Genomic DNA, 21434 nt, shown 5'->3' on the forward strand with positions numbered 1-21434 from the left:
TCTCATTTCACCAACACCAAAGAAAACTTACAGGAGTGTGAACCACTGTCTCACAGCTCCTTTAAATCTCCCCAGTCCTTATCTCAGAGATAAACCCAGTGCGTGCTCAGGAATAGAGCCATCTACGTGTAAAATGTCAGATCTAACTCCTCAATCGTACAATGTCTCTGTGTATCTTCACTCGACAGTCTGGTCTGTGTGCCTAAGTGAAGAGTGAATAAACTCTTGGTATGATGAAGGGCTAAGTTTTTTCAAAGAGACCAACAATAATACGTTTTAAATTTGTAGTAGATGGCATATACTAGTCATCAAATTGGTATCCAATTTTAATATATATTAATGCACAAACACTCTTCCAGTATTATACGAACTCATGAAATCCAATCCTTACACCCCATCAATATGTTGACTGGAATGTCAGATTACCAAGTTCAGTGAGAGTGTGGCCATATCTCATTTTCTCCTTTTTCATTTTAAATTGCCCTCCCACCACTCCCATGCTAAACTATCATGCTTGCTCAAGAATTCAAAGTGACAAAGATAGACAGCATCACCTGGTGAGCACAGACGTGACAGTTATCAGTCTGTGGGTCCCATCACCACCTGAGGAGTGCTTCTTAAGAATTGGGTTTTTTAATAGCATTTCCAACAGGGGATCTCAAAATAAGATCAGATTACAAATGGCAGACAACAATTTCCTGTTTTCACTCTTAAATTCTTTCGAAATTTGACTAAGCATTATACAGTTGAAATGTTAGCAACTTAAGAAAAACTTTAACATCCAAATGAAGGAACTTCTTTATTTACCTTTAAAACCTATTAACCATGATTAAAGTCTATCCAGATTACCAAAACAGTTTATGATGCTGATCAACATAGTAAAGCACACATAGCACAGACTGAAAAAAGCAGGACATAATTCTTTTAAAAGTACCTTCCCTGGTATCTGGGAGAAAAGTTTAGGACTTTAGTTATATAGGATAGCTTTCCCTTAAGCCCCAGCCAAGGAAAAGTGAGCGTCATGCACAGACAGTACATAAGGGCAATGCAACACTCATGCAGAAAAGTCTAAATAAAATGACTTTCTTTCCACTCACACTACAGCTCACAACACAAAAAGAGAGAAATTATTTTACATTCCAAGAAAAACAACATTTTATTTCAACAGGTAATCCAAAGTAGAGGTCTTAGCCTGGGCATCTTTAGAGGTCTGTGGTTATATGCAAAATTTTGTATATGTATCCATCTTCACAAGAAAAAAGTCTACAGTTGTCACCACATTGTAAAAGAAATATGACCAAAAACAGGTTAGGAACCCATAGAGAGAATTCTAAGGTTTCTCCCCACTATTAATTTTTCATTAGTTTTATATAACCCAGCAAAGAGAAATGCTCAACAGTGAAGGAGGCTAAAACAGAGTAACATTTTGCTCACAATAAACTTCAACACAGGCAGCATTTTATATTAATGTGACACAAATCCACTCCCAAAAGTCAAGTAGGAAACAGGTCACTCCTCTCATCAAGCCATTTTGATAAACTCTCAAAATAGGGAGGGGACTAACAGGAAGATGATTAGCTTAGACTGTCGGCAAACCCATTCTCAGTTCTTGCAAACTGGGAAAGTATCTGTTCCCACAAAAATTTTAAATTCGATGAGAGTGTGGCCATATCTCCATTTTTTCCTTTTAAACTGCCCCCCTCCCTCCATCGCTGACTTTCTTGAAATATCTTACACAGAGCAAATATTCGTTAAACATCTGAACAAACACATGAACAAGTTACAATGACATGGGCCCCCTGGGAGTCAGACGGAAACCATGAGTTCCCCACAGGTACCAACGTAAGCCTGCCAGGTACAGTCTAGCGGCCAATCTCCACCTCTGGCCATTCTTGATGTTTTTGTTTGAAATGAACATATTAAGTGGCATGACACTCACAGTAATGACAGACTAGGACAGCAGCATCACAAAGTATGCGTTTCAGTACAACCTTGGAGCCGGGGCACAGGGCGGTACTGAGTGGAGGTGAAAAAAACAGAGAGAAGCCGAGCCGGTCAGGACCGAGTAAGGTTGAGGTTAGTGGCAACAGCATGTGCGTGGTTTCCGGGAAACCGTCAGCGAGCCTGCTGTTAGCCCTAGCCCCGCACCCTGCCCAACCCAGTGCGCCGCGTCTCCGTGCAGCTCTGGCGCGGCGCGGCACTGCCCGGCCCCCAGGGTGCGGCCGCCCCACCGGAACTCACCTTGGCAGCCAGCGGGAGGGCCTGAAGTTTAAAACACGTTAAAGAATCATGCCGAAAGTGCAGGGAACATGCACACCTCACGACTCATGTCTCCCGAGAGGCAGGAAACATGCCACCGGTAAGACAACCTCTATATAATATAAAACACCCTCAAAAGGATTCGGAGAAACCATTTCAGGAACACCCATATTTACCACACCAGTGAGAACAGAGCAGTAGTGGTGTTACTGCACCAAGAAATTGCACCGAGTGGACTAAAGTACCAAAAGTAATCATGGGCATCACCTACTTTAACCGCCATTATTTGCCCACTTGGTTTGTGGACCATTTTGTTGACAGAACCATAAGCTCCTCGTCCAATTTCTCCAAGGTCTTTCAAGTCCTCTGCAGTGAAATCCCAGTGCTGCTCAGGGGAGATCTTCAGTTTTCCTGACGATTCAATGCTGTGTGTTCTCAGTCTCTCTCTGTTAAAATATTGGGAAGCAATTTTTCCACATTTTAAATAGGTTTTGACTTTTTTCTTTTAGCTAGCACTGATTAATGCGTGGGAAAATTTGTTTTCTCATCAGTTACTAGAACGGTCTGCGCTCCGGGTTTCCGGGGATTTTTTTTTGTTCGTTTGTGTCATCTTGGTTTTTTACACACTGAGTTAATTAAGAAAGGCCTAAATTCAGGGAGTCAATGAACTTAGCTTTTATGGGATTCATAAAACCAAATTTCCATTTACTGAAGCAACTAATACTGCAGACCAGTTTCATTTCCAAATACGAGATCTTTTCCAAACTTTGCAAAACTGCATTATCAAATGCAGAATCGCAGGTGCTACAAACCTCATTTCCAAAAAGTTCTTATCCTACCTTACCCAACATTAATTATTCCAGGTCCTCGATCCTTAATACAGCTGTTCACAAACTTTGCTGCTCATCAGAATCACCTGGGGAGATTTATTAAATCCCAATGCCCAGGTATCATCATATAGCTATTATATCAGAATATGTGGGGACAGGGTCAAAAAACAGTATATTTAAAGATACCGCGATGATTCTAGCGAAGTTTGGGAATGAGCACCTTAGGATACTGCCCTATTCATGCTAAAGCCATGCTGAGGTGGGAGAACTGTTAAACAACTAGTCAGCTGGCTCTAAGAGGAAAACTACCATGTGCTATTCAAAATTGAGCCTCTCAGCCCTTGATCAATAGATAGAGCAATGGGGTGAAAAAAGAATGATTTATGGACAGAAGTGCTCACTTGTTACAGATTTTCATTAAATAAAAAAATCATCTCCAAAATGCCAGCACGGAGATCAAAGTATTAACTTCTAACCATACTTTGTAAAAAAGCAAATCCAATGAAAAATGTAAAATCAATCTCGTTTGTGTCTGCCTCTCTCTCACACACATACCAATGTGTAGGGATGAACTGTATCAAACCAGAGAGTGCAACAGACATAAAGAAAAAGATTCCATTGAATATCATCTACATTTCTTCAATTTCATATTAAATGATCAGAATCTCTTTTAAAATCTGATCTAATGATACAAGCAAGAACATGATTGGTTATCTATTTCTTCTTCCAAAATTCAGGAAATGTTTTCTCAGATTAGTAGAACTGTTTTTTGTAGTTACTTTTAAGGTTCTCATATATTTAGAATTTTAAAATGACTCCCCCAGAATAATCATTTATACTAGTACTGATATTAATAATAACCAAGAGTCAAGGTTAGAGTTAAAGTTACTATGCTTTGTCTAAATAACAACTTAGTGAACCAGCATTCCAAATGCCAGATTCTCAAATCATAACTTTAATAAGTCATAATACCAGCTTTCATTCGTAACAAGTTCTTTTCAGTTTACAAAGTACTTTCACCAATATTATATATACCCTAGCATCTAGAGTCAAAGGAAGCCCAGAAAGCAGTGGCATAAGTGACCATTCAGGTATGGAGGTGAAGCTTGAACTGGCTAAGATGGAAATCAGATCTAGGCAAGCAGATGAAGCCCAGTGACTAATTTTCTCAGTAATCTTTTTCATGAAGTAGACAGATTAAGCCAGGAAGTATTCTAACATAAAGAAGTTCCATGAATAATGACTATTGTTCTATGATCATTGGCAAGAAAACACCATCTTAATGGCTCAATTTAATCACTGGTGAAATATACAGCACTAGCCTACTGCTGAGGGTAGTGGCAGACAGGATCTAAGGTGCTGCCCATGACCTCCACTTTCCTGGCACCCACATCTTTACATAAGCTCCTCTGTTTGAATATGGATGGGACCTGCGACTTGCTTCTAGCCAAGAGAATATGGCAAAGGCTATCACTCATCATTACATTGTGTCATATAACGTTTGTTGCTAGCATTCCTGAGAAATGAAATGAATATTTCATTACTGCATAAAGTCAGAGAAAAACAAGTTATAATATTGTCTATCACACTGAAGGTCAAATTTTAGAATTATGAAATATCTCTGCTAATAGTTTAGCTTACTGTAAGCCTGCTGTATGGTTTCTGGATAAGATTCTTTTTTCTTTTTGAAAGTGAACAGATTGACAGATATGGAATGTGAGTTATCTTCTTAGGCTAACAAAAATGTTCAAAAATTGAGTAAGGTGACAGATGTACAACTCTGAATATACTAAAAGCAGTAGGGTTATACAGTTTAAATGGGTGAGCTGTATGGTGTATGAATGATATCTCAATACAGCTGCAAAAGAAAAAGATGAACAGGAGAATGTGATTACTACCCAGAGTTCCATTTTCTCACTTAGACAGGAAAAGAGTTGTGAAAACCACAGAAAAACATGCTACGGTTATGCCATCACCAAGGCATGTTCATAGAGTCTTCATTCATACTGGACTGGCGATCTTTCCAATGAAACTGTTTCACAGCTACTGTTATAAGAGTTAGTTCAACCATGATTGCTTCCGAAGAAGAACTGTACGTAGATAAAGCACTGTAGTAACCAGATCTGGAAGCCTGACCTGAACCTTTACCATGAAACTCTAGCAGTCAATCACTGAGGCAACTGTACCAAGCGGCCAAAACCCTAGTTATAGTTCTTTAACTTTAAGCAAATCTATCAAACAAGATTTAAGTGTTACTTCTATTAGACAGTATCAGAAATTCCCAGTCATTTCATTATTAATTTCTTACCTGGAAATTAGTTTGACTCAACTCAACAAACCTGTAAGTCATCCTCAATGCCTCTGCCTATCAGTGCCTTATATTCCTTCTAAAATAGGGTAAGTGCTCTACATGGACAATACTTAACCAGGACACCCCTCCAATGTTTTTGTTGAGTCCACTCAAGAAACAAGCAAAGGACTGAGGTTCCAAATCTCAAATTAACCCAAGTCTCAGAAAGGAATACAATCCCAGCCCCCTATCTAGCCCTCTACATAGGAAAGTCCAGTAGAAAGAAGTCCATAGAAAAATCAGTAATCTTCTCCTCTGGATTTAGAGGTCTTTAATATGAAAACAAGTTTTAGTAGTCTTTGTTATACTAGGACTTGTAACTAGATTATCAAATGATACACATTCCAGGTAAAAAATCAGCTACACACTTACATTTTTTAAATGCCTTACAGATCACAAATCTGAATTAAATGCGTAATGTATCTCTTGAATACAGTATTTCAAACAGTATATGTTTTTGGATAGATATTAACAGCACCAGGGAAGCTGTTTAGATATAGACTGATGTTACCATTAATATACTTTCTCCTATATAAAGGTTAGTAGAATTTTAGTGGTAATAATAGACTCTGGTGAAATCTACAGACACCAACACAAAGGATTAAAACGTAAAAAAAAAAAAAAATCAATCAACCTTATCAATTTGAATCAAATTTGGAAAATCAATTCATGGACATACCATATCTTACCAACAGATATTCAACAGCTAATATAAACAGATTGGGTATATATGTCCCATGTGGTCAGTATCTTCATGTTCCTTTTCAAATGACAATATTCCCTGGCTTTATAAAAAGATGCCATATGAATGACTGGAAAATATCAAAGCTTTTAGGGCTTACCTCTCCCCAATTGTTTAAGGGAACACTTATTCCTCCCATGCCTCACTGTTCCATGCAGAGGGATCTGGTCTCTCACCTGAGGCCTTACTGACTGATCAGTGAATACAGAGAAGAAACTAAACACACTCTGTTCAATTCCTCTCTTTCAGAGCTAACCCTACAGGGAGGGTACACGTGCTCCGGCAATGTCTCTCTCATGCCTTGTATCAGGCTGCCACTTACAGGGTGGGTAAGTCTACATATTCAAGGGCAGGGGGAGTTAGCACCATAAGTTTGTTTTCTATGTCTGTGAGTCTATTTCCATTTTGTATATAGATTCATTTGTATTATTTTTTATATTCCACATATATGATATATAGTATTTGTCTTTCTTTGACTTACTTCACTAGGTATAATATTCTCTAGATCCATCCATGTTGCTGCAAATAGCAATAGTTCATTCTCTGTCATGGCTGAGTAATATTCCGTATATATATATATCATCTTCTTAAACCAGCTGTCTGTTGATGGGCACTTGGGTTGGTTCCATGTCTTGGCTATTGTAAATAGTGCTGCTATGAACCTTGGGGTGCATGTATCTTTTCAAATTAGAGGGGTTTTTTTCCAGATATATACCCAGGAGTGGTACTGCTAGATCATATGGTAGCTTTATTTTTAGTTTTTTAAGGACCCTCCATACTGTTCTCCACAGCGGCTGTACCAATTTACATTCCCACCAATAGTCCTATAGGAAGTTTCCTTTTTCTCCACACCCTCTCCAGCATTTATTATTTGTAGACTTTTTGATGATGGCCATTCTGACAGCTGTGAGGTGATACCTCATTGTGGTTTTGATTTGCATTTCTCTAATAATTAGTGATATTGAGAATCTTTTCAAGTGTCTGTTGGCCATCTGCATGTCTCAGTACTTTCTCTGATAACTGATCTTCTGGATAGAAATAAGCAACTTGTCCGTTTACTATTTAATACTGAATCATCACTACTGTATTTTAATTACCATCCCTTCATTGGCCCAGACTAATCTATGAATTTCTGAAATCCTACTGATTCCAAAACAACTAAAGAACTGTGACATAATGTTCCAGAACGTAATCAGACTGGGCCCTGAGAAAAGCTTTATTTCTACCTCGTGTGTCTGATAAAGCTGCCTGGGGCTTTGTATGTAGGTGGGTGGGCTTGTTTTTTAAAGAAACGGAACAGCACGGCCAAGGTTACCTGGGAGAGCTCTAGTCCCAGCCCCGCCATCTACTAAACACAGGGTTCTGCTGTGCAAATTCAGCAGCAGGGCAAGTTCCTGAACCTCTTTTTCCAAGTAGACTACCCAATCCTAAATCCCTCTCACAGCTACACAGGTAGAAGAGAAATTTAAAACGAAAAATCAATCATAATCCAGAGAAAAGCACTATTAACATTTCAGTATAGATCCTTTGCATTTTTCTGTACTATGTGGATAGGTCACCGAATGACCTGTTGCACCTACTGCTTTGCAGACCTCACTGAGTGTATTGTCGACGTGTCGGCCATCACAGGGTCCACATGACTGCATAGCGCTGCCTGGAGAGCCTGCCCCCGGCCCATAGCACCCTTTCCCTCAGGCCAGCGGAAAGGTGACTGGGGCTAGATCACTCACTCTTAAGTGGCATTTTGATGTATTACTCTTGGAGTTGGATGTTCTGAGCTATTTGGTAAACAGCGTTTCTTTGGTTAACCGCCTGAGATAACACCCCCTTAGCCAGAGCCCTCCTAGACCAGTGTTTGTTTTGCTGTCGCTGCTTCTGCTAAAAAGTTCTTTTTCTATTAACATACCTATCAACTCTTCGTCCTGTATTGCAAATATTTCTCCAGGGTGTTGTTTACCTTCCGATTGTATTTATGCATTTATATATGTAAAAAATGTGGTACTTTGTATGTTTTCAAATCAATTATTCCCATCACATTCTTTTCTTTTGCTGCCATGCAGTACCATTTAAGTTCCACATGCAATATGGATTTCATTCCACCACTGCATTTACAGTTTCCTAGCAATGTCTTTTTTTCTCATCTATCACCCTTTTCAGTAATTCTGTTGCCTATTTATCCAAATTTGTTCTCTCCTCACTATTTTTCAATCCTTTTTTTATGAATGCCATGATTTCTTCTACTTTATTACAAATGCTGATCATTCTTGTAAAAAACGATTTTGAATGCTGCAAAATATCATATTCAGAGATGCTCTTTCTCAAAGCGTTGAAGATATTATTCCCTAATTCCATAACTCTCCTCCTGTGTCACGATGAGTGTCTGTGGCACTTGTGCTTGGGCTATTATGGAGCATCGGGAGACAGACTGATACACCTGAAACAACTGAAAAAAAAAAGACCATACACGGGAAGGTCTTGAAGACCCTGGACAGCGGACAACAAAAGGCAGCGACGGAGCGCTGAGAGGCAGGAAATACACAAGGCAAGCCCGGCAGCCACCCCAGCGTGCATACTGCCTAGGGAGACTTCACAGACCACAACACAGGGGGGGCAGATCCAGCAGATCCTCACGAGGAGGCGACGGACCTGGGAGTCTGGGGAGACCGAGCTCTCAAGGTAGAGCACTAGGTAAGAGAGAGCCACACAGAAGGAGGACCCCACAGACGTGCAGGGCCCCCCCGTTGATCAGCACAAGCTTATGAGGAACCTACACAAGGCTGAGGAAAGAACCACCCAAAAGCATTAGAGGGAATGATACCCAGGCTCATACAACAACTCCACAAGAGTGGAAAACTCCACAACTCATGGGGAATTCAGGAAAGCACGCAGAAGGATCTGGTCTCACCTACCGAAGCTGAAAAAAGAGACCCGAAAAGGATCAAACTATTTCCGAGGAACTTAACCAAAGGACAGAGCTCAAAAATATTTATAAGATACAAAAACAGCCAGCACCCAATGCCTGGCATGCAATCTAAAATCCTCAAGTATGCAAAGAAGCAAGATACTATGAGCCATCATAAGGAGAAAAAGCAACCAATTCAAAGTGACCCAGAAATGACAGAGATGCTAGAATAAGTAGACAAGGACAATGAAACAGTGTTTATTACTGTATTCCATATGTTCAAGAAACTAAAGAATGGAGAGAAGAACCAAATCAAACGTCTGGATATAAAAACTACAAGGGGGCAGGAGGAAACTCTGGGCGATGATGAATATGTTCATTATGTTGCCTGTGGTGATGGTTTCACAGGTGCATACATACCTCAAAACTCAGCAAATGTACACCTTAAATAGGTGCGGGTTATTACATGTCAATTATACCTCAAAACTGTCAAGAGAGAGAGACCGAGTTTCCTTGGGCCCCACTCTGTGTGAAAGGGATCTGCCTGTCCTACGTCTACAGCTGAAAGCACGTGTACAGTTTGAGGCATCCAGGGCTCAGTGCATTCAATCAAAGCACTCACTGCTCCAAAGGCAAATGCTCCTCCTCACAATCTCCTTGTTCTCTAATGCTGTGCTCTCAGCTGACAGCAGCAAATATAAAAATACAACTCTCAGTCTACTTTGCTGCTACAGCCCTTCTCTGCGTCCACCTACAACACTTCTCAGAATGACCACACTACCCAGTGGAATGTGTCTGCATCCACTTCTCCTCCTCCTCCCGTCGCTCTCCAGGTATTTTCTGTAGTTACCAGTGAGGGCGGAGGGCGGGAAAGAGAATGAAGATGCTCGGTCTTTGAGACTAGAGGCTCAGAAGGGGCCCCCTTACCTCAATCAATCTCTGCAGGAATGTTGCAAGAGAAACTCTGGGTACATTTTTTCTTTACCCTGGCTGTTATTGTTATTAGCAATCAGATATAGCGTTTAGCATTAAGTTGTCTTAATTGTCTATGTTTCATATTTTCACCTTTGTTTCTTAAATATTTTAGCAGGCAGCTGCTACTCATACATCATTTTGTACTACAAATATGAAATTGCTTTTATAAAGTCATAACTTTAGTTCCTCAAGCAAACAAGAACCAAGGGTCTGAACCACTATTTTTATCCTAACCTGTAGCTAATTTTTAATACTATTACTATGTGAATTATCTTTTAAACACATAACTATGAAACAACTACATTCTCAAGCTTATTTTTATTATTTTGGGGGGACATTTATCTAAATAGGTCAATGAGAAAAAAAGATTTTATAGAAATAAATTTTATTAACAGACACGTTTTGCTATGCATCTATTTTATATAATATATCTACTTGAAATCTAGTGTGCTTTTGAACCCCTTATAGTACTTAAATTGTAGCTTGTATGAACCATGATCAACCAGCTTAATTTAATCCCAATCTATGCTTTAAACCTTATCTCATTCTATTTCCTTACATAGATTCTAGATGCCAACAGAAAAATTAAAAGTTAAAGTAATCGTAGCGGGGCTTCCCCGGTGGTGCAGTGGTTAAGAATCCGCCTGCCAATGCAGGGGACACGGGTTCGAGCCCTGGTCAGGGAAGATCCCACATGCCGCGGAGCAACTAAGCCCGTGCGCCACAACTACTGAGCCTGCACTCTAGAGCCCACGAGCCACAACTACTGAGCCTGTGAGCCACAACTACTGAAGCCTGCACACCTAGAGCCCGTGCTCCGCAACAAGAGAAGCCACCGCAATGAGAAGCCCACGCACCGCAACGAAGAGTAGCCCCCGCTCGCCACAACTAGAGAAAGCCCGTGCGCAGCAACAAAGACCCAACATAGCCAAAAATAAATAAATAAATAAAATTTATATCAAAAATAAAAAATAAAGTGATTGTAGCTAAATTTGAATCTTTCTCTGAAGCTGTTTAAGCTGAAGCACACAATTCAACATGGGTGGCACTTAGTACACAAAACATCTTGTTAAAGGAAGAAGAGAAGAAAACTTCCATTCCTACCGCTTGCTAACATCTCAGTTTGGTGTTCAAGATACACACAGTCACAGACTAACAGAATTCAATTAGAAAGAATACACGAACTTCATCCAGTCTTGCCCTTCAGGAAACTGTGCCTGAAAATCCTGGCTCGGGCTTCGTGTTCCTCCTCTGTACCCACATATGGTGAAATCAAGAAACACCCAGCCCACGGCAAATTCCTGATCTACAGCCCAGTAACTTTTTTTTTTTTTTAAGTATAGTAGGCTAGTTTGGTACTGCTTATTCTTGGTGAACCCTAATTTGGATCCACTTCTAACCATCTTTGCTTAATTCTGCTGGTAATTATCTCCATCAAATCTACACCAGGGGCTTCATTTTCAGGTGTACAGCTGAGGATGCAGGCACTAGGGTTCCCTGAGATCACAGAGTGAGGAGGATTTTCTCTGCAGCTCCAGCACCCACCCTGGAATCCCCTGGCTACCATCTGATTCTTCAGCATGGGCATGCATCGCTGCTTAAACATTTCCAAATATACCCAAATAAGCTAGATGAAACTTCCAAGGGATGCAAGGATAGAGATCTACTGTCATTACTATGGCTTATGAATGTGCTCAGAAGGTAAGAGGAAACATCACAGACCTCGCCTGCCTAGGCCAACAGTCTATATGCTCTTATAACGATACAAAGGCTCTCTAACCAGAGTCAAGTCTCAAACTTACAGCTCTATTCACTCTACTCATGTATGGAACCTAGTTATTTTAAATCATATATGTATTTCCCATTGTCATAATCCAGTCATGAGTCTAATCTCTCAAAATTCTGATTCTCATTTTGGTTCCAACTACCTTTCATTAAATTTCCAGATTCACTTTGTTGTTTTTTAGGGGGTGGGAGTTGAGAGACTGCTGGCGACATGTAACGTTAGACAATGCTCATGGTTTCCTGTGAATATTTTAGTACCTTTTCTCCTGCGAATATTCCAGTACTACCTCTACCCAGCTGCTTCTGTTTGCATCACAGAGGCTGTCTGCTATGATTTTTAACTATGTCTGTATTGTCTGGTCCTTGAAAAGTAAATTTAACACCCTCTCCAGCAGGTCAACAAGTCTACTTCAGAGGATATGCCTCACAGGTTTCCAAAGGAAACCTGCCAGGAACTGACTTTTCTTAACACAGAATGTAGTCTAAGAAGCCAAAACCCAGTTCTTTAACACCATATGCAGTGAGCTGAACTGTAGCCCCAACAAAAGGTATGTCCATCTGGAATCTCAGAAGGTGACCTTATCTTTACAGATGTAATTAAGAAAATGGTCTCCAGAAAAGACCATCCTGGATTAGGGTGAACCCTAAATATAATGATGAGTGTCCTTAAAAGAGACAGAAAAGGAAACAGAGACAGGGAAGTAAGGACAGGCAGCAACTGGAGCTATACTATCAAAATCCAAGAGACGCCAGGAGCTACCTGAGCTAGGAATAGGACGGAAGGATCCTCCTCTAAAGCCTTCCAAAGAAGCACAAGCCCTGCCAACACCTTGACTTCAGAATTTCTGGCCTCCTGAACCCTAGAGAATAAATTTCTGTTGCTTTAAGCCACCAAGTCTGTGGGAATGTGTTACAGCAGCCCTAGGAATCCAATACACCATCTAAATCACAAGTCACCAAACTTTTCTGTAAAGGGACAGACAATAAATATTTCAGGCTTTGCCATCTACAGAAGTCTCTGTGGCAACTGTGTAACCAAATGGGTGTGGCTACATTCCAATAAGACTTTATTTTCAAAAACTAGCAGCAGGCTACATTTGGCTCATGAGCTGTAGTTTGCTGACTACATAACCTACATGACATCTAGTCAGCTAGATATCACCTATCATTTAAATGATCTAAATCCTATCTATTTTTCATATCATTTCTCTTTCAAATTTACAATCATGCTCTGGAGGATAAGAAATTCCAATTATCTACCCAAGTCCTATAGTTTTATTTCCAGAATTTAATCTCGAGATACATTTCAGGCTTTTTCTTAAAACTCTTCCACAAATCCACAGGGAGTAGTACTGAGGATCTAAGGACCCTTCCCTGACTCTCCCTGCGTGCAGGGAAGTGAGTACACGAGGCAGCAGCAAACCTGCCTACACCCAGAGCAGCCCTCACAGCTGCGCATCACCCTTCAGCAGGCAGCAGCTCACTACCTTACCAGCATTATCCTTCCCGTACAGGAGAACGTGATTCCCTGAGCTTGCCAACGCCTGCTAATTTTCCTTTGATAAATAAATATCTTCTTGTGTCTAGAACCACCATCTGTAAGACCCCTTTATTATCCAATCAGTTTGAAGTGTGTTTTCTCCTCTTATTTCATTATCACATTCTTCTACTTCATTTATCTTCATCTTGATTTCCTCCCAATGCTATCAAACACATCTTTCTTCCCAAATTATTTTCCTCCTTTTTCCCAAAGTTTCTCTGATTTTAGCAAGCCAGCATATACTAAAATGCCTCAAGCTGTTCTACCCTCTCCTCAGAACTCGTAATCCTCCTGAGACAGGAAAATAAACATAACACATACCCTGCACAGCACTGCAACTGTTCTTCTGTGTCCATACTGTTAGGCTCTCTAGATGAATACTGCTTTATGCATCCTTCTGCAATGCAGCTCTGTCAATCCCGGAAATTTCCACAGTAAATGCAATCTGTCAGTTGCCATGGAAACTGCCTGCTTCCTGGCACTACTAACAAAATGAGTATCTTTGCTAAGACCTAAGATGAGGCAAAAGGAAAAACTGAAAAAAGAAAGATTTCTAGAAGAATCGCTCAAAGACTCCAGAGATCAACATTCAACTTTTGATATCCATATTCAGTGAACAGAAGGTATTAATTGTACAAATCTGCAGTATTTTGAAGTAGTATTGACGTATGAAGTAGAAAGCACTTTTTCTTTAATCAACCAGGAAGACAGTAATAGAACACACAAACATTCATGTTTACATCTTGCTGCCTATTCCCTAAGAGCTGATGTTTCTCACCTATGCTCAAAGCATACCGCCGAAATGGTTTTTCTGGCTGTGCTTCTTATAGAAAAGGTTAGGAAAGCTGCCCTAAACCAACAGGTTACAAGTTTTCATAAGATCCTTTCCCTATTTGGGCTCCAATCTCCACTGGTGGCTAAAACCCCATCCCCCCAAGTATTACAAGAAATCAGAGTAGTTTAAAAGGGCATCTCAGGAGTCATCACTAGCAAAGCAGCCTTACCAGTACTCTCAGAACATTAGACCTAGCTGACCACCCCCCCACCCGCGCCCTTGGAAACGATGCTCGGTTCCCATGACATCACCCTCTATGGATCTGCTTCCTACCTCTCAAACGTCTTTCCTATCTCAGCCTGTTGCTCCTCTTGTATCCAGCCTCTGAACATCAGATTTCCTTGGGGTTCAGCCCTGGACCCAATGGTCTCATCAAGATACACTCTCTTCCTAGACAATGTTATCATCTACATGCTGACAACTCTCAACTTTTTATCTCCAATCTGTACCCTTTTCTCTGCACAGCAGACTCTTATTTTCGACACCAGACTATGTGTCATGTTTATTTCCTTGATATCTCTGATAGGGTATTTCACAAGCATTTCACACTTAGCACATCTAAAGCTTAACTCTTGCTCTTCTGTGCTCCCTTGTCCACTGAAGCTCCAGACCCATCCAGTGGTCCCCCATCAGTAATGGCAACTGAACCCATCATTCAAGCCAGAATTCTGGAAGTCACTATGAATGCCTTCCCCTCTTCACAACCCACATTCAAATTATTACCAATTTCCGTGAATGCTGTCTCCCAAAATCTCCGGAATCTGTCCATTTCCCTCTGCCTCCACTGTCAACTCAATGTCATCACCACCCATATATTTCAGCTACACTACCACAGCCTTGCTGGGTCTCCCTAATTCTATTCTTGCCTCTCTCCAGTGCATACCCCAAACAGCAGCCAGAATCATCACTTCAGAATGTAAATCAGATCATGTCACTCACCTGCCTTTAACATGCCACACCTTCCCACTACACTTTGTACATCACCCCAACTCTGCCTACAAGACCCTGCATCATCTGGCCCATGACTACCTCTCCACCCTTACTTTAAATCCACTTCTCCTTCTCACTGAATTACTCTCCACTAAAACTGGCATTCTTTCAGTTCCATAAAAAGCTGAACCTTTCCCACCTTGATATCTTGAAACTACAAATACATGCTATTCCCTCTGCTTGGAACACTCTTATCAGCCCCTTCCCCAAACCTAGTAAAAAGCTGCACAGGTTTAGAAGCCTTCCATGGCTATCTCTTCACCATCTCCACTCCAAATCAGGCCCCTCTTTCATTCTTTCATGGCATCGGGTTATAGTCCTTCAATAGCAGGTATACCATTTATAATTTCATTCATTCATTCATTCATTTGCTGAATGTCTGTGTCTACCTCTAAACCTTAGGCTTCATGAAGCAGCACTCACATCTCTTTTTCTCAACATGAAATACCCAGTGGCCACCACAGTACCTAGCAGATGGCAGACATTCAATAAACAGCTGCTGAACATATGACAGAACACCTATCGGGTTGCTTTGGTTTCTGACAGCTGTCAGTCGCTCACAAAACTCTGATGCACTCCCTGGGTTCTATGAGATATCCCTATATCCCTTCCCTACATTCCCCTTCTTTGCACCCATTGAAACCCCAAGCTAAGAAGGAACGCATCTCTTGTATCTGACTTCTGCAGCTCCTCCAGCAGGAGAGGCAATGGCAACCATCCGGTGTACCTGCAATGCTCTGTGCGTCAGTGGTCCTCAACCAGGGGCAACTTTGCAACCCAAGGGTCTGGAGACATTTTTGGTTTTTACAACTGAGGGAGGGGGGCACTACAGCATCTAGCGAGTAGAGTCCAGAGGTGCTGCCAAACATCCTACAGCACACAGAACAGTCCTTACAGCAAAGAGTTATCCAGCCTAAAATGTCAATGGTGCCAGGGCTGAGAAGACACAGCTGCGCCTTCCAAGTCTCCTAACATAGGAGAAAGGCCAAAAACTGTCAATCTATAATCATTAAAATTTTTTTAATTTAAAAAAATGCAACATTTCACTAACACACAGTTATTCTTAAAACACTGTTTTTAATTTAAAAATGAAAATAAACTAAATTGGCTATAAAATGCAATGAAAGGTATACAACTGACTGAAAAATAGGGTATGTGCTAATTTAGAAATATCTGCAAGATGTACTGTGGAAAAAAAACAAGCTACAAAGCAGTGTATAATAAAACTACTTTTTGTATAAATATTTTCATGGTTTTATATAAATTATCACATATTTTGATATATGAACAAGTTTTTCTGCAAGGACATATTATACTTTATAATAAAGTCATATCTTCAGAGAGCAATATTAAGGACATGGAGCTTTTTATTTTATAACTTTCGATACCAACTGAATTCTCTTACTAGAAGCATATATTACTCATTTTTTAAAGGGTAACATCAATTATCTGGACAGTAAAATTATGGGCCATTTTGGTTTTCTTCTTTATACTTTTCTATATTTAAAAACAGACAGAGAGAAAAGACAGAAAGAGAGGGAGGGAGGGAGGGAAGCAAACACCACCGGTAAATGTGCTTTTAAAAGCACAGTAAAGACAACATGTCCCTGCACCTTATAACTACTTAAGTGTACACCACACCTCATGTGACTTGATGAATGTTCCAGATTAATCCTCAAAAGCTACCTGATAACCTTCTTTAACTTTTCACTCTAGGTCTCTTTCAAACATCATGACAAGGGAAACCAAATGGGCAGAAACAAAATTTGTCACAGGCACAGGAGCCAAACCCAATAAAAACACAGGGTGCATATACTTATCAAGTGACTGATGAAACACAGAGGTGCTTTGAGAACAAGAACAGAAAGCCACAAGTACTGTTTAGTGAAAGTAAATAATATACTCATAATTTTTATCATTATTGTTCTGGCCTTTTCGTAATTGCAGTATCATTTTCATATAGTGAAATGCACAAACCATTAGGTACTGAGTTTGATGAGTTAACAAACACGTACACCCTTATATCTCACAACCCTAACAAGATATAGGATATTCCATCACCCTGGAAAGTTCTCTTCAGCCATGCTTTTCAGTCCCCTCCAGAGACACACACTGTCTGATTTCAGCCACCATAAATTAGTTTTGCCTCCTTCAGAATTTCATAGATACAATCAGACGGTGTGTTTTCTTGTGTTGGTCTCTTCTGCTCAGCATTTTCAGTGATTCATCAATGTGACTGTGGGCATCAGTACTTTGTTCTTTTTTACTGTTGAGAATTTCATTGAATTATATACCACAATTTGTTTATCCATTCTTCCATTATTAGACATCTGGGTTGTCTCTAGTTTGAGGGCAATTACGAATAAAGTTTTTAATGAACATTTGTATGCAAGTCTTTCTGAGGACATTTTCATTTTGGGTAAATAATAAGGAGTAGAATTCCTGAGTCATGGGGTAGATGTATGTTTAACTTTATAAGAAACTATCAAAGAGTTTTCTAAAGTGATCATACCACTTTCTACTTCCCCAACAATATGTGAGAATTCCAATTACACCCTATACTTGCCAATATACTGCATGGTCTTTTAAATTTTATGCATTCTGACAGTATGTATGGTATTTCCTTGTGGTTTTAATATGCATTTCCCTAATTAATGATGCTGTTAAGCACGTTTTTCATGTACTTATTATCCATTCCTATACACTTTGGAGAAATGTCTGTGAAGTCTTTAACCCATATTTTTCTTTGTTTTGTGTTATACTTCATTATATTTACTAAAGTTCTTTGTCAGATATATTAACTGTGAATATTTTCTCCCAGTATGTAGCTTGCCTATTTATTTTCTTAAGAAGCTTTTGATGAGCAGAAATTTTAAATTTTGGTAAAGTCCAGTCTATCATTTTTTAGCAGTTATTTCTTTCTTTGTCCTGTCAAAAAAATCTTTCCTTATGCCAGATCACAATATGATTTGGATATTTTCTTTTATAAGCTTTATAGAATTTCTCCTCATAGATCTATGATCCATCTCAAACTACTTTTTGCGTATGGCATAAAGTAGGAATCAAGATTTACTCTGTTCCATTCCTTCTTCCAGTTGTTCCCTCACCATGGAAATTCTCTCCTTTTCCCCACTGAACTGTATAGGCAGCTGATCAAAAATAAGTGGATTTTATCCATTCCTCTGTTGATGGACATTTAGATTGCTTCCATGTCCTGGCTGTTGTAAATAGAAGATGCAGTACGTATATACAATGGAATATTACTCAGCCATAAAAAAGAACAAAATAATGTCATTTGCAGCAACATGGATGGAACTAGAGATTGTCATACTGAGTGAAGTAAGTCAGACACAGAAAGATACATATCACATGATATTGATTACCTAAAAAAAGGGGTACAAATAAACTTATTTACAAAACAGAAGTAGAGTCACAGATGTAGAAAACAAACATAGCTACTAGGGGATAAATGGGGGAGGAATAAATTGGGAGATTGGGATTGACATATACACCCTACTATATATAAAATAGATAATAAGAACCTGCTGTACAGCACAGGGAACTCTACTCAATACTCTGTAATGGACTATATGGGAAAAGAAGCTAAAAAAAAAAAAAGAGTGGACATAAGTATTGATGTACGTATAACTGATTCACTTTGCTGTACACCTGAAACTAACACAACATTGTAAATCAACCATACTCCAATATAAATTTTATTTTTAAAATGGATTTTATGTTTGTCTACCAGACTTTCTATTCTATTCTGTTGATCTATTTGTCTATCCTTAATGTCCTTCCACAAAGCCCTAATTACTGTAGATTTATAGCAAACCTTGAAGTTTAAGTCCTCCAACTTATTCTTTTATAAAATTGCTTTTGGCTATTCTAGATCCTTTGCATTTCCATATAAATTCCATGTATTTAGGTCTTTAAGTTCTCTCAGCAACATATTATAGTTTTGTAGTTTCAGTGTAGAAGTCTTATGCATTTTTCACTAAATTTATCATTAAGTATTTTATACTTTTTCATTCTCTGACAATCATTTTTTCAATTCCACTTTTCAGGTGTTCCTTTACTAATATGCTTTAAATTGATTTTGGAATAATGATCATGTACCCTGCATCTCTGCTCCAGTCACTTAATTCTAATGTTTTGTAAATTAACTAGGATTTTCTACACATATAGTCATATCATCTACCAAAAAAAAAAGACTGGTTTGCTATTTTTTTTTAGATTATTTACTTATTATTATTTTTTGGCTGCATCGGGTCTTAGTTGCGGCATACAGGATCTTTGTTGAGGCATGAGGGATATTTCACTGTGGCGTGAAGGCTTCTCTCTAGTTGTGGCAGCAGGTTTTCTCTTCTCTAGTTGTGGCGTGCAGGCTCCAGAGCACGTGGGCTCTGTAGTTTGCGGCACGTGGGCTCCAGTGGAGGCGCTCGAGCTCAGTAGTTGTGGTGCACGGGCTCAGCTGCCCCGTGGCATGTGGGATCTCAGTTTCCTGACCAGGGATGGAACCCATGTCCCCTGCATTGCAAGGCAGATTCTTTTTTTTTTTTTTGTGGTATGCGGGCCTCTCACTGCTGTGGCCTCTCCCTGTTGCAGAGCACAGGCTCCGGACGCGCAGGCTCAGCAGCCATGGCTCACGGGCCCAGCCGCTCCGCGGCATGGGGGATCTTCCCGGACCGGGGCACGAACCCGTGTCCCCTGAGTCGGCAGGCGGACTCTCAACCACTGCGCCACCAGGGAAGCCCACAAGGCGGATTCTTTATCACTGGACCACCAGGGAAGTCCTATGGTTTGCTTCTTTCTTTCCAATCTTCGTGTCTTTTAATTCTTCTGCTTACCTCATTGCACTGGCTAAGACCACCAGTATAATACTGAATAGAACTGATGAGTACAGATATTCTTGTCTTATTACTAATCTTGGAGAAAGCATTAAGTCTTTTGTCTCTAAGTATGATACTAGCTATAGGTTTTTCATAGATGTACTTTAAACAGCTGAGAAAGTTCCCCCCACTTTTCCTAGATTAATGAGAATGTCTATAATGAATGGATATTGAATGTTGTTAAATGTTTTTTCTGCATCTACTAAAATGATTATACCATTTTTCTCCTTATTTTATTAATGCAGTGAATTATATTGATAATTTTCAAGTGTCAAATTAAGATAAATCCCACTCGGTCATGACATATTATCCTTTCTATATATCGTTGGATTCAATTTACTAATATTTTGTTGAGGATTTTCAAGTGTATGTTCATGAGGGATAGTGGTCTGTAGTATTTTTTTAATAATATCCTTCTCCAGTTTTGATATCAGGGTTACACTGAACTCATAAAATGAACTGGGAAATGCTCCCTACTCTTCTATTTGCTGAAAAAGTTTGTGGAAGCTTAGTCTTATTTATTCCTTTAATGTTTGATAAAATTTACCAGGAAAACCATCTGGGGCCCCAAGTTTCCTTTGAAAGTGGAAGTTTTTCACTCTAAATCCAATTTTTAACAGATATAGGGGTATTCAGATTTTCTATTTCTTCTTGGGTTAGTTTTTATTATTTATGTCTTTCAAGGAATCTGTCTATATCATTCAGGTTATTAAATTCATTGGCATAAAGTTACTTATTATATTTCCTTAGTATGCTATTACTGTCTGTGGGATCTGTAGTGATTACCCTCTTTCATTCCTGACAATGATAACTTGGACTTAATCTTTTCTTTCATCTGTCTTGTTAGGGGTTCATCACTTTTATTGAATCCCAAGAAACAACTTTTGAATTTGTGACTTTCTCTATTATTTGTCCATTTTCTATTTCATTAATTTCTGCTCTTATCTTTATTATTTCCTTTCTTCTACTTACTTTGGATTTAATTTGCTCTTCTTTTCCTAGCTCCTTAATGTTGTTATTCATTACTCTGTCTAGTGATTCTGTGTTTGTGCCTTGCCTAGGCATTTAAATATTTAGGAACACTGTTATAACACTTTTTCTTTCTTTCTGATTCATTTAGAATCTGTAATCATTCTCTCAATTGAGTTTAATCCATGCCCACTTCTTTTTCAAAAAAGGACACTGGGTAATTAATTCTCCAAAGGAAAAACTCAGGCACCTCTTCTTCTCCTCACTGGGAGTATCACCAAGCAAATCACAAAGCTTCCAATCACCTTTTGGTTGACTCTTTTATGCATGTGTGTGTGAGACAACCAAGGATCAACCAAAGACAA

At 39.5% G+C, this 21434-nt stretch overlaps 1 protein-coding gene across 3 annotated transcripts in view; it reads right to left on the minus strand.

The window, feature by feature from the left end:
* Nucleotides 1–21434, minus strand: part of MAP2K4 (mitogen-activated protein kinase kinase 4) — a gene marked incomplete at its 5' end in the record, with an annotated part of 104929 nt that overhangs the window by 43893 nt on the left and 39602 nt on the right. For 2 of the 3 annotated variants that reach the window (XR_014298369.1, XM_082679781.1), the window contains one exon: nucleotides 2531–2705. The exons of the other annotated variant lie outside the window; for it this stretch is intronic. Coding sequence is in view for 1 of the 2 variants with exons in the window: in XM_082679781.1 (XP_082535907.1) it covers nucleotides 2531–2705 (175 nt within the window). The remainder of the gene's footprint in view (nucleotides 1–2530; nucleotides 2706–21434) is intronic. 3 annotated transcript variants of the gene reach the window in all.

The sequence above is a fragment of the Grampus griseus genome, assembly GCF_964374135.1.
Source record: "Grampus griseus genome assembly, chromosome: 20".
NCBI lineage: Eukaryota > Metazoa > Chordata > Mammalia > Artiodactyla > Delphinidae > Grampus > Grampus griseus.